General features: G+C 45.5%; 1 protein-coding gene across 10 annotated transcripts in view; it reads left to right on the top strand.

Moving 5' to 3' along the window:
* Nucleotides 1–22,213, top strand: part of LOC139270467 (endoplasmic reticulum metallopeptidase 1) — a 63,178-nt gene that overhangs the window by 12,084 nt on the left and 28,881 nt on the right. For 7 of the 10 annotated variants that reach the window (XM_070888448.1, XM_070888447.1, XM_070888445.1 and 4 more), the window contains exons 5-7: nucleotides 1,090–1,236; nucleotides 10,798–10,908; nucleotides 17,511–17,603. In XM_070888448.1, coding sequence (XP_070744549.1) covers nucleotides 1,090–1,236; nucleotides 10,798–10,908; nucleotides 17,511–17,603 — 351 coding nt within the window. The remainder of the gene's footprint in view (nucleotides 1–1,089; nucleotides 1,237–10,797; nucleotides 10,909–17,510; nucleotides 17,604–22,213) is intronic. The other 3 variants (XM_070888449.1, XM_070888446.1, XM_070888444.1) reach the window with 1 other exon arrangement.

The following is a 22,213-nucleotide window of genomic DNA, read 5'->3' as shown; positions in this document are numbered from 1 at the left end:
TATGGACCGATCATTTCTATCCTAAAATGGATGCGCGGGGTCCTGTGCACGATCATGGGACCCTGATTTACATATTAAAAGGGGCCTACCACCTGAACAGGTCAGTGCTTTGGCTGCCTGGCGGTAGGCTCCTCAAAGAGTGACCATCGGCATTACCAGGTCAGTAAATCTACTGAAACCATTTGAGACCTTTACTGCACTACTAACGCTGATTTTGGCATTTTAAATCGATTCCAATGTCGGGAGAAAACCTACCCTGCGTTTCTGGTGTTATGTTGGAGCTGCATGAGCCATGGCTGGTTGCTGTGGTGTTTGTAATGGTGTCTCTTGGGTTGCATTTACACTACAAAAGTGGTGTTTGTGTGGAATAGTTTCGCTTCACACCACTGGTAAAATTTGTGTGCAAATCTGGAGTTGGGCTTGTGACCTGACTTTAGAATGAAGCAACGTGAGAGGAAGGAGTTTTACTCCACTTTATGCCAGTCAAATTAGGACATAAATCCAGATTTCCACAAAACTTTAGCATTGGTGTGAAGTGAAACTGCTTTGCACTGACACTTTATTTTAATATTGTAGCGTAAATGTATCAAACAAAACTTCACATTGTGACCTATAACATTGTCTGCAGATCTGGTTCTATAGCAACAATAATATTGTGTAATGTTCTTCAGATGATGATCTAACTGCTTTGAGTTACACCAATTGTGTAGTGGTATACTATGAATTTGATACGGAGTTAACAGCACTGCCAGCATGTATTTGGTGTTTTTTGAGAGGGACTTGCTGGAAACAGTATAATAGAATAGAAAATATTAAAAATGTGCAAATTGTTTGAGGTGCATTTAAGCATAATTGTAGCAAAGTGGTTGCCAAAAAGCTGAACCCCACCCCTGCCCTTCCTTCCCCTTCCGCCTCCCCCAGCCTCAGCACCTGATGGGTTAAGCCCTTCATAGTATTATACATGACAGAAGGAGGCCATTCGGCCCAAACCGGAAGCAAATTCTGGAGCAATTCACTCCCAGTTTGCTTGCTGGAATGATTTTTAAAACATTTTTGTGATCTTAAAGTTCTGTTTTTACCTCCCTGAAGGTCCTGAAAATCCTTGGTTGGTTCAAGCATATGTTCGTGCAGCCAAACATCCTTTTGCATCCGTTGTTGGTCAGGAAGTATTTCAGAGTGGGGTCATTCCCTCTGACACAGATTTCCGAATCTATCGGGACTATGGCAATATTCCAGGTACAGTGTTTCTTTACTGGTGTTTTTTTTTAGTAAATTGACTACAATTTCGACTAGGGATTCCTGAATTTATTAAATATTCCGAGTTCAATTTTAGCTTTCAAACTACGTTCATTTCACAAATACACCACTTTAAAAAAAAAAACATTTGGGGATGCTTAATGTTGAATCAAGGTACTTTGCATTAGTATTAGGAGTCCCTCGTATCGAGGATGATGCGCTTCCACACAAAAAGGGATGAGTTCATTGGTGTTTCAATGAGGGACCTGACATTCTAGGTCCCGAACTACATATTGAAGGGTGGAAAATGCCTATGCGTGGATTCTTTTAATGTGGGGTGGCCGTTGCACACCAGCCACCACACGGGCTTAACAGAGCTAGGTCTTGATCCAGTGACAAGGGTTAACCAAGACTACTGGAGATCAAGTGCAAGATGCATTACTAATCTTCTCAAAGGGTATTTGCTTGAAATTAAGATCAGCTCAGCTGGAAATCTTCAAATCAACGTTGGTAGAAACTTGCAATGTTTGATCACTGAATTTCAGTGTTCTTATAGACATACAAGTAGTGTGGCATACATCTACATTCTTGCACTGGGAGATTCTTGTTAATTTCTAAAGGAGTGCCACATTTTCCTTAACCATCAAGTTCTTTGTCAATCATTTTAAAATTGTAGTATTTCAGTGATAGAGAATCCACTAGGTCTGTGAAAGCCATATTGATAAGTAGGAATGTGATGAAGGTTAGAACTGGAAGGCAATAAATGATAGAAATAAATTTAAAGCGTACTAGTTCCTCCTTCTAAGGAATGGGTAATTTGTGATAAAATGGACCCCGAGTGAGAAAATTCCTCTTTATTGCTCCAGCCATAGATCAAATGGAGGCCAATTTTAGATCAGGCTCGTGGCCTATACTGCGATTCTGCTCAGGAAGTGCAGCAGGTTTGTCACTTCACATTAATGTACTAAGACTGAATGCCAGGGAGTGGAAGGCCACAAGCTTCAGTTTCCACTGTGCTCCATTCATGATCTGAGCCATTCCGCGTGGAAGCTCTGGCTTCTCTTGGTGGGAGAATATAAATTCAGATAGACGTGTCGTTGCTGAGTGGCTGTTGTGCGCCTTCTGATGGCTATCCAAAGAAGGCATTGGCAGTGAAATCTGGTTGCCCACTCTCTACACACCAAAGGTACAGGACTTGGTGTTAAGAAAATTGAGGGTGTGTGCCATTTATAGGAGAGTAAATACTCTGCCCAAAAAAAGTACCCAGAACTGTGGAAAAAGGCTCTCTATTAACTCTCTTTAATTTTTTAAAAACTCAATTTTGGCACAAAATCAATACTAAGGTCTGAGAAGGGATATAGGCACCAAGGTTCCGCTATCATAATGGAGGTGATTCAGTACAGCGGGACCTGGGGGTCCTTGTGCGTGAAGCACAAAGTTAGTATGCAGGTACAGCAAGTAATCAGGAAGGCAAATGGAATTTTGGCCTTTATTGTAAGGAAGTAGAGAAGTCATAGAATTACAGCACGAAAGGAGGCCATTTCGGCCCATTGTGTCCATGCTGGCCAGCAAGAGGCTATCCAGCCTAATCCCACTTTCCAGCTCTAGGTCCATAACCCTGAAGGTTACGGCACTTCACGTGCACATCCAAGTACTTTTTAAATGTGGTGAGGGTTCCTGCCTCTACCATCCTTTCAGGCAGTGAGTTCCAGACCCGCACAACCCTCTGCCTGAAAAAATTTCCACTCAAATCCCCTCAACCTTCTACCAATTATTTTACATTTATGCCTCCTGGTTGTTGACCCCCTCTGCTAAGGGAAACAGGCCTCTCATAATTTTATACACCTCAATGAGGTCTCCACTCAGCCTCCTCTGTTCCAATTATAACAAATCCAGCCTATCTAATCTGTCCTCATAGCTTAGATTCTCCACTCCCGGCAACATCCTCGTAAATCTCCTCTGTACCCTCTCTAGTGCAATCACGTCCTTCCTGTAATGCGCTGACCAGAACTGCACGCAGTACTCCAGCTGTGGCCTAAAAAGTGTTTTATACAGTTCAAGCATAACCCCCCTCCCCCCTCCCCGCCCCTGTTCTTGTATTCTATGCCTTGGCTAATAAAGGCAAGCATTCCATATGCCTTCTTAACCACCTTATCTACCTGGCCTACTTTTAGGGATCTGTGGACATGCACTCCAAGGTCTCTTTGTTTCTCTACACTTCTCAGTATCCTACCATTTAATGTGTTCCTTTTTCTTGTTGGCCCTCCCAAAATGCATTACTTCACACTTCTCTGGATTAAATTCAATTTGCCACTGTTCTGCCCACCTGACCAGTCGATTGATATCTTCTTCCATTCCGCAGCTTTCTTCTTCATTATCAATCACACAGCCGATTTTAGTATCGTCTGCAAACTTCTTAATCATACCCCCTATAGTCAAGTCTAGATCATTGATATATAGCGCAAAAAGTAAGGGACCTAGTACTGAGCCCTGCGGAGCTCCACTGGAAACATCCTTCCAGTCGCAAAAACACCCATCAACCATTAAACTTTGCTTCCTGCCTCCAAGCCAATTTTGGATCCAACTTGCCACTTTGCCCTGGATCTCGGGTGCTTTTACTTTTGTGACCAGTCTGCCATGTGGGACCTTATCAAAATCTTTGCTAAAATCCATACACACTACATCATATACTTTGCCTTCATCGACCCTCCTGGTTACCTCCTCAAAAAATTCAATCAAGTTAGTCAGATACGACCTTCCCTTAACAAATCCATGCTGACTGTCCTTGATTGATCTGTGTCTTTCTATATTCATTCTGTCCTTCAGAATTTTTTCCAATAATTTTCCCACCACTGAGGTTAGGCTGACTGGCCTGTAATTACTCGGTCTATCCTTTCTCCCTTCTTAAACAAAGGTACTACATTAGCAGTCCTCTGGCACCACATCTGAAGCCAGAGAGGATTGTGAAAGCCTCTGCTATTTCCTCTTTTGCTTCACTGAGCAGCCTGGGATACATTTCACTCGGGCCTGGGGATTTATCCACTTTCAAAGCTGCTAAACCCATTAATACCTCCTCTCTATGTTTAATTCATCTAATATTTCACATTTCTTCTCCTCGATAGTAGTGTCTGCATCGCCCCTCTCTTTTGTGGAAACAGACACAAAATATTCATTAAGAACCAAACCCACATCTTCTGCCGCCACACACATATTACCCTCATGGTCTCTAATAGGTCCTACCCCTTTCTTTAGTTATCCTCTTGCTCTTAATATATTTGTGAAACATCTTTGGGTTTTCCTTGATTTTACTTGCCAAGAATTTTTCATGCTGTCTGCTTTCCTAATATCTTAATTTCACCCCTGGACTTTCTATACTCCTCCTAGAGATTTTGCAGTATTCAGCCCTCTGTATCTGTCATAAGCCTCTTTTTTTCTCCTACCCTGTATGTCCCTCGACATCCAGGGGGCTCTAGATTTGTTAGTCCCTCCCTTTTTCTTTAAGGTTACATATTTGACCTGAACCCTATGGATCTCCTCGTTGAATGCCTCCCACTGCTCCGATACTGATTTACCTTCAAGTAGCTGTTTCCAGTCCACTATGGTCAAATCACTTCTCGGCTTAGCACAGTTGGCTTTTCCCCAATTTAGAACTTTTATTCCTGGACTATCCTTGTCCTTTTCCATAACTACCTTAAATCTGACTGAATTATGGTCACTATTATGGCGGATGAGCTAAACGCACAGGTAGATACTTGGGAGTGTGACATTATAGCCATGACATGGACATTGCTGAAAGAGGGGCAGGTTTAGCAGATCAATATTCCTTGTTTCAGGATTTTTAGGCAAGACTGGCGGGGGGGGTCGCGGTATTGATTAAAGAAACTATTACAATGGTGAGGAGGGATGATGTGTTAGAGGGATCATCATATGGGTCGAATTGAAAAATAAAAAAGGGGCGATCACACTGCTGGGTGTGTATTATAGATCCCAAACAGTGGGAGGGAGATAGAGGAGCAAATATATAGGCAAATTGCTGTGAAGTCCAAAAATCATCGGGTAGTAATAGTAGGGGATTTTAACTGTCCAAATATTGATTGGGACAAATATAGTGTGAAGGGTATAGAAGGTGCAGAATTCTTAAAATGCATTCAAGGGAACTTTTTTAGTCAGTATATAACAAGCCCACCACGAGAGGGGGCGGTTTTGGACTTGGTTTTGGGGAATGAAGCTGGGCAGGTTGAAGGGAGAACACTTGGGTGCCAGTGACCATAATTCAGTCAGATTCAAGTTGGTTACGGATAAGGACAAGGATAAGCCTGGAATAAAAGTCCCAAATTGGGGAAAAGCTAACGTTGCTAAGTTGAGGAGTGACTTGGCCACAGTGGGCTGGAAAAAACTACTTGTGGTTAAACCAGTGCCTCCCACTGTTCTGACATTCAAGGAGGAGATCCGGAAGGCTCCGGCCAAACATGTGCCTTTGAAGAAAAAGGTTGTGAATAACAATTCTATAGCCCCCTGGATGTCTGGGGACTTGCAAGGGAGGATAAAGAAAAAAGGGAAGCTTATGTCCCATACCGACGGCTAAATACTATAGAATCTTTGGCAGAATATAGAAAGTTAAGAGACAAAATTTAAAAAGGATATTTGGAATGCTGAGAGAGAGCATGAAAAATTCTTGGCTAGTAAAATTAAGGATACCCCAAAGATGTTCTACAAATATATTAAGGGCAAGAGGATAAGGGTTAGGGCCTATTAGAGACCATGAGTGTAATCTTTGGAGGCGGAAGATGTTGGTATGGTTCTTAATGAATATTTTGCGTCTGTTTTCACAAAGGAAAGGGGCAATGCAGATACTGCTATCGAGGTGGTGTGTGAAATTCTGGATGAAATAAACATAGTGAGAGAGGAAGTATTAAGGGGTTTAGCAGCTTTGAAAGTGGTTAAGTCCCCAGGCCTGGATGAAATGCATCCCAGGCTACTGAGCGAAATAAAAGAGGAAATAGCAGAGGCTTTGACCATTATTTTCCAGTCCTCTTTGGATTTGATCATGGTGCCGAAGGACTGGAGGACTGCTAATGTGGTACCCTTATTTAAGAAGGGAGAAAGGGATAGGTTGAGTAATTACAGGTTTGTCAGCCTAACCTCAGTGGTGGGGAAATTATTGGAAAAAATCCTGAAAGACAAGATAAATCTACATTTGGAAAGGCAAGGATTAATAAGAGACAGTCAGCATGGATTTGTTAAGGGAAGATCGTATTCGACTAACCTGATTGAATTTTTTGAGGAGGTAACCAATGGGTCGATGAGGGTAGTGCGTATGATGTAGTATATATGGACTTGAACAAAGCTTTTGAGAAGGTCCCACATGGTAGACTAGTCATGAAGATTAAAGCCCATGAGATCCAGGGCAAAGTGGCAAGTTGGATCCAAAATTGGCTTAGAGGTAGGAAGCAAAGGGTAATGATTGATGGATGTTTTTGTGACTGGAAGGATGTTTCCAGTGGGGTTCTGCAGGGCTCAGTACTGGGTCCCTTGCTTTTTGTGGTGTATATATCAATGATTTAGATTCAAATATAGGGAGTATGATTAAGAAGTTTGCAGACGACACTAAATTTGGCTGTGTGGTTGATAATGAAGAGGAAGAGGCTGCAGGAGGATATCAATCTACTGGTCAGGTGGGCAGAGCAGTGGCAAATGGAATTTAATTCAGAGAAGTGTGAGGTGATGCACTTTGGGTGGGCTAAAAAGGAAAGGGTATACACATTAAGTGGAAGGCCATTTAATAGTGTAGGTGAACAAAGGGACCTTGGCGTGCTTGTCCACAGATCCCTGAAAGTAGCAGGCCAGGTGGATAAGAAGGCATACTGAATGCTTGCTTTTATTGGCCGAGGCATCGAATACAAGAGCAGGGAGGTTATGCTTAAATTGTATAATACTCTGGTTAGGTCACAGCTGGAGTACTGTGTGCAGCTCTGGTCGCTGTATTATAGGAAGGAAGTGATCGCACCCTCTAGTGCAGAGGAGATTTACTAGGATGCTGCCTGGAATGGAGAATCTTAGTTATGAGGACAGGTTAGATAGGTTGTGTTTGTTCTCATTGGAACAGAGGAGGCTGAGAGGAGACCTCCATTTGAGGTGTACAAAATTTTGAGGGACTTGGATATAGTGGATAGCAAAGGCCTATTTCCATTGGTGGAGGGGTCTGTTACGAGGGGGTATAGTTTTAAAGTGGTTGCTGGAAGGTACAGAGAGAATTTGAGGGGGGGCTTCTTCACAGGGTTGTGGGCGTCTGGCACTCACTGTCTGGCAGGGTGGTGGATGCAGAAACCCTCACCATATACAAAAGGTGCTTGGATGGGCACTTAAGGTGCCATCGCCTGCAGGGTTACAGACCTAGAGCTGGTGATTGGGATTAAACTGGATAACCTCGTTGGCTAGCACAGATACGACGGTACGTACTGCAGGGAATCGAATACGGCCAGGGTAATCTCTTGGATTAGTTTAGATCGCCTGGATGGGCCGTAGAGGAATTTTTTCAGATTTTTTTTCCCCAATTGGCCTGGGTTTTTATCTGGATTTTGCCTCTCCCAGGAGATCACATGGTTCCGGTTGGGGTGGAATGTAGAATGTTTTAGTGTAAGGGATGTCGTAGTTATGTGGGGCGGACTGGTTGGGCTGGGTGCCCTTTACCTTTCCACCATTGTTCACTGTTCATAGGTTTATATGTAATCTTCAGGGCTGCTGACCGAGGACCCTGTGGCTCTTTGTTGGCCGGTGCGAATACAATGGGCCGAAATGGCCTCCTGCGCTGTAAATTTCCGTGTTTCATTGAGCGCAAGTTTCGGCAGAACGGCGCACCTCCGAGAGGCCCGCCTATTTTGTAGAATTAAAAGCGCGCCTAAAACTTACCTCGCAATCCTCGGTGTTCAGCAGGCCAGTTTAGCAGTCCGCACAACTCCGCACAAGCAGCTGGGGGCGGAGCTACAACCCTGCACCGAAAGAGTGCTAGCAGCTGCGCGCGTGGGCAGTAGCTTCTGACCCTCCCAGTGCGCCCTGTCTCCAGGTGACCCTATCCCTGGCCGAAGGGACGTCGCGATGTTCGCAGCCCCATCCCAGGCCAAGTGGCCTGCCTGCCTCACCGTCCCTCGCCTCGTCGCCACTGCCCTTGCCTCCTCAGTGCGGGGCCCGCCCGAACTCCTCCCTGGTGGCGGGCCCCGCCCGAACACCTCCTCGGCAGCGGGACCCACCGGACCAGCTCTTCGGCAGGCTGTTGGAGGGCTCCCAGTGCTCCCGAACGGATAGGTGCTGCAGTAGGTGAGTAGAAACTTTAAATGTTTTTATTGGTTGATTTATTGATTTTATTTATCATTTATTATTCATGATGGCTCTTTATTGGATAAAGTGAAGTGTTTAATGCTTTGGAAAATCCCCTAACTGCCCTCCCCCCCCCCCCCCCCATCTCTGGCTACCTGCGCCGAATTCTAAAGTGTGCGCAAGGTTTTTCTGAGTGTACAAAAGTCGACACTTGCTCCGTTCTAAGTTAGTTTGGAGTAACTTTTCGCTGCCTAAACTTGCAAAACAGGCTTATGTGGCTGGTAACGCCCCTTTTTCGGGAAGAAAAAACTCAACTAAAACAAAACTAAACTAACTCACTCGAACTGGAGCAAACTAAATGCCGAGAATTGCGATTTCTAAGATACTCCAAACTAAACTAGTTGCTCCAAAAAAATAGGAGCAACTCCAACCGAAACTTGGGCCCTATGTTACTAGCATTTAAATGTTCTCCGACTGATACCCCTTCCATCTGCCCAGCTTTATTCCATGAAACTAAATCCAGAACTGCTCCCTCCCGTGTTGGGCTTGCTGCATACTGGCTAAAAATGTTTTCTTGAATGCATTTTAGGAATTCCGCACTCTCTATTATCATTCACACTAATTTTGTCCCAGTTAATATTAGGCTAGTTGAAATACCCCACTATTACTGCCCTATAGTTTTTGCACTTCTCAGAAATTTGCCTACATATTTGCTCTTCTAGCTCCCTCTCAAGGTTTGGGGGTCTATAATACACTCCAAGCAGTGTGATCGGCCCTTTTTTGTTTTTCAGTTCAACCCATGTGGCCTCGTTTGATAATCCCTCTAACGTATCATCCCTCCTCACAGTTGTAATAATTTCTTTAATCAATACCGTGACCCCCCCCCTTCCTTTTTACCCCCCTTTCTATCTCGTCTGAAGATCCTGTAACCAGAAATGTTGAGCTGCCATACCTGCCCCTCTTTTAGCCATGTCTCTGTAATAGCTATAATATCATACTACCAAGTGTCTACCTGTGCTCTCAGCTCATCTGCTTTATTCGCTATACTGCTTGCATTGAAAAATACACCATTTAGTACCGCCAGACCTCCTTGTTGACTACTTTCAAGCCTTTGTTTCCTCTGCCTTCAAATTCACTTTCTACATTTTTGCTTTCCAATTCCAGCTTTACTCCCCTCCCTACTGAATCCATTCTCAGGTTCCCATCCCCCTGCCAAGCTCGTTTAAACCCTCCCCAACAGCACTAGCAAACCGCCTCCGTGAGGATGTTGGTCCCGGCTCTGTTGAGGTGCAAACCGTCCGGCTTGTACAGGTCCCACCTCTCCCAGAAGCAGTCCCAATGCCTCAGGAATCTAAAGCCCTCCCTCCTGCATCATCTCTCCAGCCATGCATTCATCTGCTCTATCCTCTTATTTCTGTACTCACTTGTGGCACCGGGAGTAATCCGGAGATTACTACCTTTTTTTGAGGTCCTGCTTTTCAATATCTCCTTGCTCTTTCAACTTTGCCTGCAAGACCTCATCCCTCTATGTCATTGGTACCGTTATGGACCACGATCTCTGGCTGTTCACCCTCTTCTCTCTTCCCCCCCCCCCCGAGAATGCCCTGCTGCAACTGTAAGGAAGGATATACTAGCCTTGGAGGATGTTCAGAGAAGGTTCACTTGGTTGATTCCAGAGATGATTTGACAAGGTGCCACATAAAAGGTTACTGCACAAGATAAAAATTCAGGGGGTTGGAGGTAATATATTAGCAAGGATAGAGGATTGGCTAACAGAGAACAGAGAGTCAGGATAAACGGTTCATTCTCTGGTTGGCAATCAGTAACTAGTAGGGTGCCGCAGGGATCAGTGCTGGGACCCCAACTATTTACAATCGATATTAACGACTTGGAAGAAGGGACCGAGTGTAACGTAGCCAAGTTTGCTTTTCCTCCCATCTTTGTATCATCAGCAATGTGTGAGGAGGACACACAAAATCTGCAACAGGTCACAGACAGGCTAAGTGATTAGGTAAAAATTTGGCAGATGGAGTATAATTTTGAAAAGTGTGAGGTCATGCACTTTGGCAGAAAGAAACGAAGAGCAAGTTATTATTTGAATGGAGAAAGATTGCAAAGTGCCACAGTACAGTGGGACCTGGGGGTACTTGTGCATGAAACACAAAAGGATAGTGTTATGTATGAATAAAGAGTCTGACTGGATACTGTGAGCTCAAAGTAAAGTGTGACCGTAGTCTTTTATTGCAGGTCTCCAGAGTGCGCCTCCAGCCTGTGAGGCCTCCTTAAGTACCAGTGCTCCCAAGGGATTGTGGGATCCCTTGGGACTCCAGGGGATGAGCCCTCTGGTGGCTACACAAGGTATTTACGGGTTTATAAAAATAACAACACTCTTCTTCCCCGCCACCCCCCCTCCTCAATCCCCAAAAGTCAATAGTGTAACTATTTACAAGGTGAGTCGATCTGGGGCCTTTCTTGCCCTGGTTGATCGTCTTGGTGCAAATGCTGGTTTTGGTGAACCGTTTGTTGGGCCCTCGCTGGGCTGCAGTGCAGCTGGCCTTGCTGGGCTGCCTGGTGTGGTGAGTCCTGCTGGGCTGCTGCGGGCGATAGGTTCTGCTTCGTGGTCAACCGCGTTGTCGGTTGCCACTGGTAGGTATGTTGCGAGGTCAAATAAAGTAGGGTCCAATGTGGGTTGTTCTGGATAGTCCGTGAATCTGAGTTTGATTTGGTCCAAGTGTTTCCGGTGGATGAGTCCGTTTGAAAGTTTGACCCGAAACACCCTACTCCTCTCTTTGGCCACAACAGTGCCGGAAAGCTACTTGGGATCTTGTCCATAGTTCAACACAGATACAGGATCATTGATTTCAATTTCGCGTGACACATTTGCGCTATGTACTTTGTTGAAGCCGTCTGCTCTCCACCTGTTCATGTAGATCAGGGTGAACTAACGAGAGCCTAATCAGCGGGTGGAATCCCAGTGAGCGAGTGGGGTCTCGTGCGGTAGCTAAGCAGGACTCGGGATAGGCGAGTCTGCAGTGAGCCTTCAGTTACCCTATTCAAGCTCTGCTTGATAGTTTGCACTGCTCTCTCTGCCTGACTATTGGATGCTGGTTTGAACGGGGCACATGTAACATGTTTGATCCTATTACAGGTCATGAACTCTTTGAACTCGGCACTGATGAAACATGGCCCGTTGTCACTCACAAGGACATCAGGCAGGCCGTGCGTGGCAAACATGGCCCGCAGGCTTTCAGTGGTGGCAACGGACGTGCTTGCCGACATTATCTTTCATTCAATCCATTTGGAGTATGCATCTACAACCACTAGGAACATTTTACCCGAAAACAGGCCTGCATAGTCGACATGGACCCTGGACCACGGTTTGGAGAGCCAAGACCATAAACTTAGTGGCGCCTCCCTGGGTGCATTGCTTAACTGCGAGCATGTGTTACATCTGTGCAGGACTCTTAAGTCCGCATCGATACCGGGCCACCACCACGTGAGATCTGGCTATCACTTTCATCATTACAATGCCTGGGTGAGTACTGTGGAGATCACTGCTGAACGTGTCCCTGCCCTTCTTGGGAACCACTACCCGATTACCCCACAGAAGGCAGTCTGCCTATATAAACATTTCATCTTTGCGCCACTGGTACTGCTTTATCTCTTCCTGCATTTCCAATGGGACACTGGACCAGCTCCCGTGAAGCACACAATTTTTTACTCGGAACAGTAATGGGTCCTGGCTCGTCCAGGTTCTAATCTGTCGGACTGTGACGGGTGATTGCTCACACGTTAATGCTTCTGTTACCATGACTAAATCTGTGGATGGTGCCATTTCCGTGGTGGGTAATCGGCACAGTTTTCTGTGCCTGGCCTGTAGCGGATGGCGTAGTTGTATGTGGACATTGTGAGCGCCCATCTCTGGATGCGGGCCGTGCATTCGTATTTATCCCCTTACTTTCGGAAGAAAGGGCTATCAGTGGCTTATGGTCAGTTCCCAGTTCAGATTTAAGCCCAAACAGATAGTGATGCATTTTCTTTACCCCATATGCTAATGCTTCTTTTTTCAATCATGCTGTAGGCTATCTCAGCTGTAGACAGACTTCTGGATGCATAAGCAACCGGTTGCAATTTCCCAGATTGATTAGCTTGTTGCAATACACACCCGACCCTGTACGACGACACATCACATGCTAGTACCAAACGTTTACGTGGATCATACAACACAAGCAATTTGTTTGAGCATAACAATTTTCTAGCTTTTACAAAGGCATTTTCTTGGCTTTTACCCCAAACCCATTCGTCTCCTTTTATGCAGTAAGGCATGCAATGGTTCTAACAGTGTGCTGAGACCCGGTAAGAAGTTACCAAAGTACTTCAGGAGTCCTAGAAACGACAGCAGCTCCGTCACGTTCTGTGGACTCGGTGCATTCTCGATTGCTTCCGCCTTCGAATCGATGGGCCTGATGCCGGCCACCGCGATCCTTCTCCTCAGGAACGCCACTTGAGGCGCCAGGAAAATGCAGTTCAAACGTTTTAACCTGAGCCCCACACGGTTGAGTCGACTAAGAACCTCCAGGTTCTGCAGATGCTCGACTGTGTCCCGACCTGTGACCAAGATGTCGTCCTGGAAGATCACTGTGCGCGGGACCAACTTCAGTAAGCTTTCCATGTTTCTCTAGAATATCGCCACCGCTGATCGAATTCCAAACGTACATCTATTGTAATTGAAGAGCCCTTTGTGCGTGTTGATGCAGGTGAGGCCCTTTGATGATTCCTCCAGCTCCCGTATCATGTCGGCCGAGGTTAAGTCCAGCTTCGTGAATGTCGTTCCTCCCGCCAGCTTCGCAAACAGGTCGTCTTCCTTTGGTAGTGGGTATTGATCCTGCAGGGAGAAACGATTGATAGTTACTTTGTAATCGCCACAGATTCTGACGGTGCCATCTCCCTTGAGGACTGGCCCACTCCTTCAATTCGATCGGCGAAACGATGCCCTCTCGTTGCAGTCGATCCAGCTTGATCTCCACCCCCTCTCTCTCTCTCATCATGTACGGTACTGCTATCGCCTTGTGATTGATGGGTCGCGCCCCCAGAATCAAATGGATCTGCACTTTTGCTCCTTGGAACTTCCCGATGCCTGGTTCGAACAGCGAGGGGAACTTGTTTAAGACCCGGGCACATGAAGTGTCATTAACGGACGAGAGCGCACGGACGTCGTCCCTGTTCCAGCGTATCTTTCCCAGCCAGCTCCTGCCGAGTAGCGTGGGACTATCGCCCGGTACCATCCAGAGTGGTAGCTTGTGCACTGCTCCATCGTAGGAGACCTTTACAGTAGCACTGCCGATTACGGGAATCAGTTCCTTTGTGTAAGTTCTCAGTTTAGTGCGAATGGGAGTCAGGACTGGCTTTGTGGCCTTGCTGCCATTTAATTCAACCTTCAGCATTATTGGGGGACACTGTGGTAAATGTGTGTACCCCATATACCTCTGCCTCCTCGGTCTGAGGCTCTGATTTGTCGTGATCCGCCATGGATCTGTCCTCCTCTGCAACATGGTGGTTTGCACGATTAGCAGGATTTGCAGCTTGCCTGCACATACATTGGAGGTGCCCCATTGTTCCACAGCCCTTGCAAACATAGCCTTTGAAGCGGCATGAATGGAAATGATGATCACCCCCGCAGAGCCAACAAGGTGTTAATGGCCTTGCATTCATCACCCTTGATGGTGGACTCTGAGACATCTGCGGACGTGCAGCTGCAGGCATGTGGGGCCTGCCCTGTATGTTGTGATTTGGAAACATCAATTTGTTCACGGTACTTGTAGCAGCACTTGTGTGCTGAGAGATTTGTTTAGTATTTACAATGAACGCCTGGGCTATCGCTATGGCTTCACTCAAGGTTGGGGTATCTACAGTCAAAAAATGCGAAGTATCACTTCATGGCCGATGCCAAGTACGAAAAAGTCCCTGAGCATGTGCTCCAAATGTCCTTCAAATTCACAATGTCCTGTATGGCGTCTCAGCTCGGCAACATAACTCGCCACTTCCTGGCCTTCAGATCATTGTACGATTTCTCTGTGGGTTTCGCTGGAGCAAGCAGATTTTTCATGAGGTTGGTGCCCCGCAGACGGCGAGGAGAATCGCCCTTTGTTTGGCAGCGTTCGCTTCTCCTTCCAGCTCATTGGCCACGAAGTATTGGTCGAGTCACTCCACGACGATTTCCCAATGATCTCCCTCCGAAAATTTCTTCAGGATGCCCACTGTTCTCTGCGTCGTTGGGTTTGTCATCTGTATCTCGTCACCAGTTATGTATGAATAAAGAGCCTGACTAGACTCTTGAGCTCAAAGTAAAGTGTGACCATAGTCTTTTATGCAGGTCTCCAGAGTGCCTCTCCAGCCTGTGAGGCCTCCTGAAGTACAGGTGCTGGACTCCAGGAAATGAGCTACACAAGGCATTTACAAGTTTACACATATATAACATAGTATGCCGGTACAGCAAGTGATTAGGAAGGCCAATGGTATCTTGGCCTTTATTGCAAAAGGAATGGAGTATAAAAGCAGGGAAGTCATGCTACAGCTATGTAAGGTATTGGTGAGGCCACACCTTGAATACCATGTGCAGTTTTGGTTTCCATATTTACGAAAGGATATACTTGTTTTGGAGGCAGTTCAGGGGAGGTTCACTAGGTTGATTCCGGAGATGAGAGGGTTTACTTATGAGGAAAGGTTGATAGGTTGGGCCTCTACTCATTGAAATTCAGAAGAATGAGAGGTGATCTTATCAAAACATATAAGATTATGGGCCCAAGTTTGCCCCCATGCTTAGAACGGCGCAACTCCGTGAGCTGCGCCGAATTTTTAGAACAACAAACTTGCCTCGGTATTCTCCCCGCTGCTGGAACGTTCCAGGCCCTTGGCGCAGCACAAGCTGTGGGGGGCGGAGCCAGGATCCGTCGCTGAAAACAGTGCCGGGACTTCTGCACATCCGCGCTTGAGTGTGCATGCATGTGCAGTAGCTCCAGGCTGCTGAGGCTGTGTGGGATGGGCCCGAAGCATGCCACCCCTAGCCCTGGCTGAATGGGCTCACTGGGGTGGCGAAGATCGGACTGGACCTCCCTTGTCTTGAGCTTCAGCTGCCACTCCGGTTCAGGTCCACTGCCTGCCGCTCTTTTTTTTTCTTCCCCCCCCCCCATCCCTTCCTCTTCCTGTCAGAAACACTGACGCAGAGAGAGAGAGACACTGGGTGGGGGGACGTCCCAGCATGCTGTTGGACGGCTCCCAGTGCTGCACTGTGAGTAGAAACTTAATTTTTTATTGATTTTTTTTTGGGGTTGATTTATTGATTTATTTATCTCATTATTGATGATGGCTCTTTATTTGTAAAAGTGACGTGTTTCAACTTCCTTCCCTCCCTCCCTCTTTCCCCCCATCTCGTTCCCTATGCCTGACTTCTTAGTGTAGGCAAGGTTTTTCTGAGCATACAAAAATCTACACTTACTCCATTCTAAGTTAGTTTGGATTAAGTTTTCGCTGCCTAAACTTGCAAAACAGGTGTAAGTGGCTGGACACGCCCCCTTTTGGAAAAAAAATCTGTTCCAAAATGAAACTGTTCTAACTCACTAGAACTGGAGCAAACTAAATGCTGAGAATTGCAATTTCTAAGATACTCCACTCTAAACTCGTTGCTCCAAAAAAATAGGAGCAACTCGGGCTGAAACTTGACCCCATTGAGGAAGCTTGACGAAGTGGATGCAGAGAGGATATTTCCACTGATGGGGGAGTCCAGAACTAGAGGGCACGATCTTCGAATAAGGGGCCGCCCATTTAAAACTGAGATGAGGAGAAATTTCTTCTGAGGGTTGTAAATCTTGGAATCCGCTGCCTCAGAGAGCTGCGGAAGCTGGGACTTTGAATAAATTTAAGACAGAAATAGACAGTTTCTTAAAAGATAAGGGGTTATGGGGAGCGGGCAGGGAAGTGGAGCTGAGCCCATGATCAGATCTACCATGATCTTGAATGGCGGTGCAGGCTCGAGGGGCCTTATGGCCTACTCCTGTTCCTATTTCTTGTGTTCTTATGAGGGGGTTGACTTATGAAGGTAGGTTGGGTCTATACTCATTGGAGTTCAGAAGAATGAAGTGTGATCTGATCAAAACATATAAGATAATGAGAGGTCTGGACAAGTTGGATGCAGAGTATATTTCCACTCATAGGGGAAACTAAAACTAGGGGGCATAGTCTTCGAATAAGGGGCCGCCCATTTAAAACTGAAATGAGGAGGAATTTCTTAGGTTTGTAAATCTGTGGAATTCTCCGCCCCAGAGAGCTGTGGAGGCTGGGTCATTGAATATATTTAAGGCGGAGATAGAAAATTTTTTGAGCGATAAGGGGAGTAAAAGGTTATGGGGAGCAGGCAGGAAACTGGAACCGAGTCCATGATCAGATCAGCCATGATCTTATTAAATGGCGGAGCAGGCTCGAGGGTCAAATGGCCTACTCCTGTTCTTGTGATCGCTTCCGTTCCCTTCCTCCCCACTGATGGATTCTGTAAACAGATGAAATGAAAGGCAGAACCTCAATGATCATTTTATTGTTGCGTTCATTCAATGAGTTTACCTGGACTTGCCTTGTAAAATTGTTATGCAGCTTCATTATCAGTGAAATGAACATTCAGGTTTTTACTATTCAACAACGTAATGTGGTGATGATTTCTTTTCTCATCTGCTGTACTTTAAAACAGTCACCCGAATACCTAGAATTAAAAGTAAGACGTGATTCCGACTGTGCCGTTGGCCGAAACCTGACCCCAATGAGAATTTTAACAGATGATGGCAATATGGTTCATTGAGGTTGTACTGTTAATAGGTTTCTGTGTGTTTTTTTCCAACTGATGCATTATGTATTCTGAGAGATTGTGTCCCTAATTTGCTTGGGAGCCTCTTATGATGTGTGTTCTTTTACAGGAATAGATCTGGCTTTCATTGAAAATGGTTATATTTATCATACAAAGTATGACACAGCAGATCGAATTCCTCTCGACTCCATTAAGAGGGCTGGTCAGTATCATGTAATCTCCTATAGAACCGTAAACACGGTGTATGTTTTTTAACCAAACTTTTCAAAATATGTAACTCTTATGATGAAACGATATTCATTTATCATGCCATCCGTTGCAATTAATCTCTAAACTGATAAGTTAGTTTGGCATTTGGTTCCATTCTATGTTGTGCAGTTGGGCACTTTCTAATTATTGAGGATCTTTGGACTCAATTAGCCCCTTCCTAGTGTAATCATAACAAACTAGCTTAACTAATGGACTATCAAGGCTAAATACTCCTTTCCCTGCAGCCATGTAATTTCCTGGGAGAGGCAAAAAGACTCCGAGCCACTAAGGGGAAAAATACAGCACGGGAGGAAGTTTTTGGCACATTGTGCCTGCATTGGCTCTTTGGAAGTGCTTACAATTTCACTGCCCTTTCCCCATTTAAAAAATAAATATTTATTCACTTCTCTTTTAAAAGCTGTTGTGACTTGTGCTTCCACCACTTTCTGGCAGGGCGTTTCATGCCTTAACCTGATTATATAAAAATGTTTAAAAAAAATAATCTGTTCCATTGATCTCTTTGTGATCAATTTATGCCTTCTTGTCATTAACTAACTCTCCGACCAGTTTTTCTCTACTTATCAAAATTATTTTGATACCTCTTATCAGATTACCAAGCATTCTTCGTCTAATGCCAAGAGCACCAGTTTCTGCAGTCTTTCCTCATAATTAAAGCGAATAGTTATAGTTATATTTGCTCCATGATAAATTCTATGCATACATGACTCAAAAAATAATCTTAAACACTCCAAGGTAATAGTAATGACCAGTCACTACTTGACACTTCCAAGGCTGTACACTAAAATATGTTTGTAAATTGCAAATAATGTAAGAAGAATATTCGCTGATAATTCTCACTGGAATATGATGGAATATTGCCATTAAATTGTACAACACCAATTATAGAATTTTTACATATACAATATGAAAATTCACTCAGTATTCCACTTCTGACACTGACCCTGTACCTGCAGGAGAAAATAATAGAAGTAATTTTTTTGCCAAAAAAACAATGTCTTAAAATAATTTGCTCAGATTACAAAAGTAATTCAAATTTTTAATGTTAAAAACTGCCAACAATTCATTGTATTGTAGTCAGCCATTTAATATTGCATTGATTTCTGTACTCTACAAGTACTCCTTGCTGGGAGAATGAACATTTTATTCGTATTTTGCCCCAAGTACCCTCTGGTCCCAAATACCATGGAATAGATGTATAATAAAGCGGCTCAACAATGTGACACTGCCCTTTTTTATGGAGTTCTCTGATGTGGACTTTACCATCGGTAGCCTGTTACGTTGGGTTGTGTTTGGTTCAAAGCCAGGTTCCAGAAGTCGCAGGACAGCCAAGAAATCCACTGCACCTCCTGGCCCCAAACCAGTCTTTCATCCATTGCAAAATCTCTGCAGTTGTGAGACACCTGGCTAGGTGTACTTGTTTAGGCTATTGTTATAACTACTTGCCACATAGTAAATTTAAACTTTCCACTGAGGGTTAAAGCGTCGGTGGCAGTCGGGAGCAGCGTCGAGGAGGTGCGTGGTGAGGCCTATAAAAGGCACAGCAGGGAGTCCGGGGCCCAGAGTCGGCGGCAGTCGGGAGCAGCGTCGAGGAGGTACGTGGAGAGGCCTATAAAAGGCACAGCAGGGAGTCCGGGGCCCAGCGTCGGCGGCAGTCGGGAGCAGCGTCGAGGAGGTATGTGGAGAGGCCTATAAAAGGCACAGCAGGGAGTCCGGGGCCCAGCGTCGGCGGCAGTCGGGAGCAGTGTCGAGGAGGTGCGTGGAGAGGCCTATAAAAGGAGTGACTTGTGCAGCTACAGGGAGAAGGCAAAAAAGAAGTAGAAAGAAATCAAAAGGTGACGTCACAGCCAAGAGGGTAAGTGATTGGTGAGTAGTTTTTCTTTTTTCTCTTCTATATCAGTGAGTAACTTTTAACACTGTTGTTGCCAATTTAAGTGTATATAAGGGTTAAATCATGGCAGGAGAGCTCGGTTGGGTGTTATGCTCCTCCTGTACCATGTGGGAACTCAGGGACACTTCCGGTGTCCCTGACGATTACGTGTGCGGGAAGTGTATCCGCCTCCAGCTCCTGACAGACCGCGTTGCGGAGTTGGAGCTGAGGGTGGATTCACTCTGGAGCATCCACGATGCTGAGAATGACGTGAGTATCACGTGTAGCGAGTTGGTCGTACCACAGGGAAAGGGTCCACAGCCAGATAGGGAATGGAAGACCAACAGGAAGAGCAGTGCAAGGAAGGTAGTGCAGGAGTTCCCTGTGGTCATCCCCCTGCAAAACAGATACACTGCTTTGGGTACTGTTGAGGGGGATGACTCATCAGGGGAGGGCAGCAGCAGCCAAGTTCATGGCACCGTGGCTGGCTCTGCTGCACAGGAGGGCAGGAAAAAGAGTGGGAGAGCAATAGTGATTGGGGATTCAATGGTGAGGGGAATAAATATGCGTTTCTGCGGCCGCAACCGAGACTCCAGGATGGTATGTTGCCTCCCTGGTGCAAGGGTCAAGGATGTCTCTGAGCGGGTGCAGGACATTCTAAAAAGGGAGGGAGAACAGCCAGTTGTCGTGGTGCACATTGGTACCAACGACATGGGTAAAAAGAGGGATGAGGTCCTACGAAACGAATTTAAGGAGCTAGGAGCTAAATTAAAAAGTAGGACCTCAAAAGTAGTAATCTCGGGATTGCTACCAGTGCCACGTGATAGTCAAGAGTAGGAATCGCAGGATAGCGCAGATGAATACGTGGCTTGAGCAGTGGTGCAACAGGGAGGGATTCAAATTCCTGGGGCATTGGAACCGGTTCTGGGGGAGGTGGGACCAGTACAAACCGGACGGTCTGCACCTGGGCAGGACCGGAACCAATGTCCTAGGGGGAGTGTTTGCTAGTGCTGTTGGGGAGGATTTAAACTAATATGGCAGGGGGATGGGAACCAATGCAGGGAGACAGAGGGAAACAAAAAGGAGGCAAAAGCAAAAGACAGAAAGGAGATGAGGAAAAGTGGAGGGCAGAGAAACCCAAGGCAAAGAACAAAAAGGGCCACTGTACAGCAAAATTCTAAAAGGACAAAGGGTGTTAAAAGAACAAGCCTGAAGGCTTTGTGTCTTAATGCAAGGAGTATCCGCAATAAAGTGGATGAATTAACTGTGCAAATAGATGTTAACAAATATGATGTGATTGGGATTACGGAGACGTGGCTCCAGGATGATCAGGGCTGGGAACTCAACATCCAGGGGTATTCAACATTCAGGAAAGATAGAATAAAAGGAAAAGGAGGTGGGGTAGCATTGCTGGTTAAGGAGCAAATTAAGGCAATAGTTCGGAAGGACATTAGCTTGGATGATGTGGAATCTATATGGGTAGAGCTGCAGAATACCAAAGGACAAAAAATGTTAGTGGGAGTTGTGTACAGACCTCCAAACAGTAGTAGTGATGTTGGGGAGGGCATCAAACATGAAATTAGGGGTGCGTGCAATAAAGGTGCAGCAGTTATAATGGGTGACTTTAATATGCACATAGATTGGGTTAACCAAACTGGAAGCAATACGGTAGAGGAGGATTTCCTGGAGTGCATAAGGGATGGTTTTTTAGACCAATATGTCGAGGAACCAACTAGGGGGGAGGCCATCTTAGACTGGGTGTTGTGTAATGAGAGAGGATTAATTAGCAATCTCGTTGTGTGAGGCCCCTTGGGGAAGAGTGACCATAATATGGTGGAATTCTGCATTAGGATGGAGAATGAAACAGTTAATTCAGAGACCATGGTCCAGAACTTAAAGAAGGGTAACTTTGAAGGTATGAGGCGTGAATTGGCTAGGATAGATTGGCGAATGATACTGAAGGGGTTGACTGTGGATGGGCAATGGCAGACATTTAGAGACCGCATGGATGAACTACAACAATTGTACATTCCTGTCTGTCGTAAAAATAAAAAAGGGGGAAGGTGGCTCAACCGTGGCTATCAAGGGAAATCAGGGATAGCATTAAAGCCAAGGAAGTGGCATACAAATTGGCCAGAAATAGCAGAGAACCCGGGGTCTGGGAGAAATTTAGAACTCAGCAGAGGAGGACAAAGGGTTTGATTAGGGCAGGGAAAATGGAGTACGAGAAGAAGCTTGCAGGGAACATTAAGACGGATTGCAAAAGTTTCTATAGATATGTAAAGAGAAAAAGGTTAGTAAAGACAAACGTAGGTCCCCTGCAGTCAGAATCAGGGGAAGTCATAACGGGGAACAAAGAAATGGCGGACCAATTGAACAAACAACCTTCCGGATATAAAAGGGGTCAGAGGGTCTAGTAAGGAGGAGGAACTGAGGGAAATCCTTATTAGTCGGGAAATTGTGTTGGGGAAATTGATGGGATTGAAGGCCGATAAATCCCCAGGGCCTGATGGACTGCATCCCAGAGTACTTAAGGAGGTGGCCTTGGAAATAGTGGATGCATTGACAGTCATTTTCCAACATTCCATTGACTCTGGATCAGTTCCTATGGAGTGGAGGGTAGCCAATGTTACCCCACTTTTTAAAAAAGGAGGGAGAGAGAAAACAGGGAATTA

Source organism: Pristiophorus japonicus, chromosome 1, assembly GCF_044704955.1.
Source record: "Pristiophorus japonicus isolate sPriJap1 chromosome 1, sPriJap1.hap1, whole genome shotgun sequence".
Classification (NCBI taxonomy): domain Eukaryota; kingdom Metazoa; phylum Chordata; class Chondrichthyes; family Pristiophoridae; genus Pristiophorus; species Pristiophorus japonicus.
This window is presented reverse-complemented; position numbering and strand designations above follow the sequence as displayed.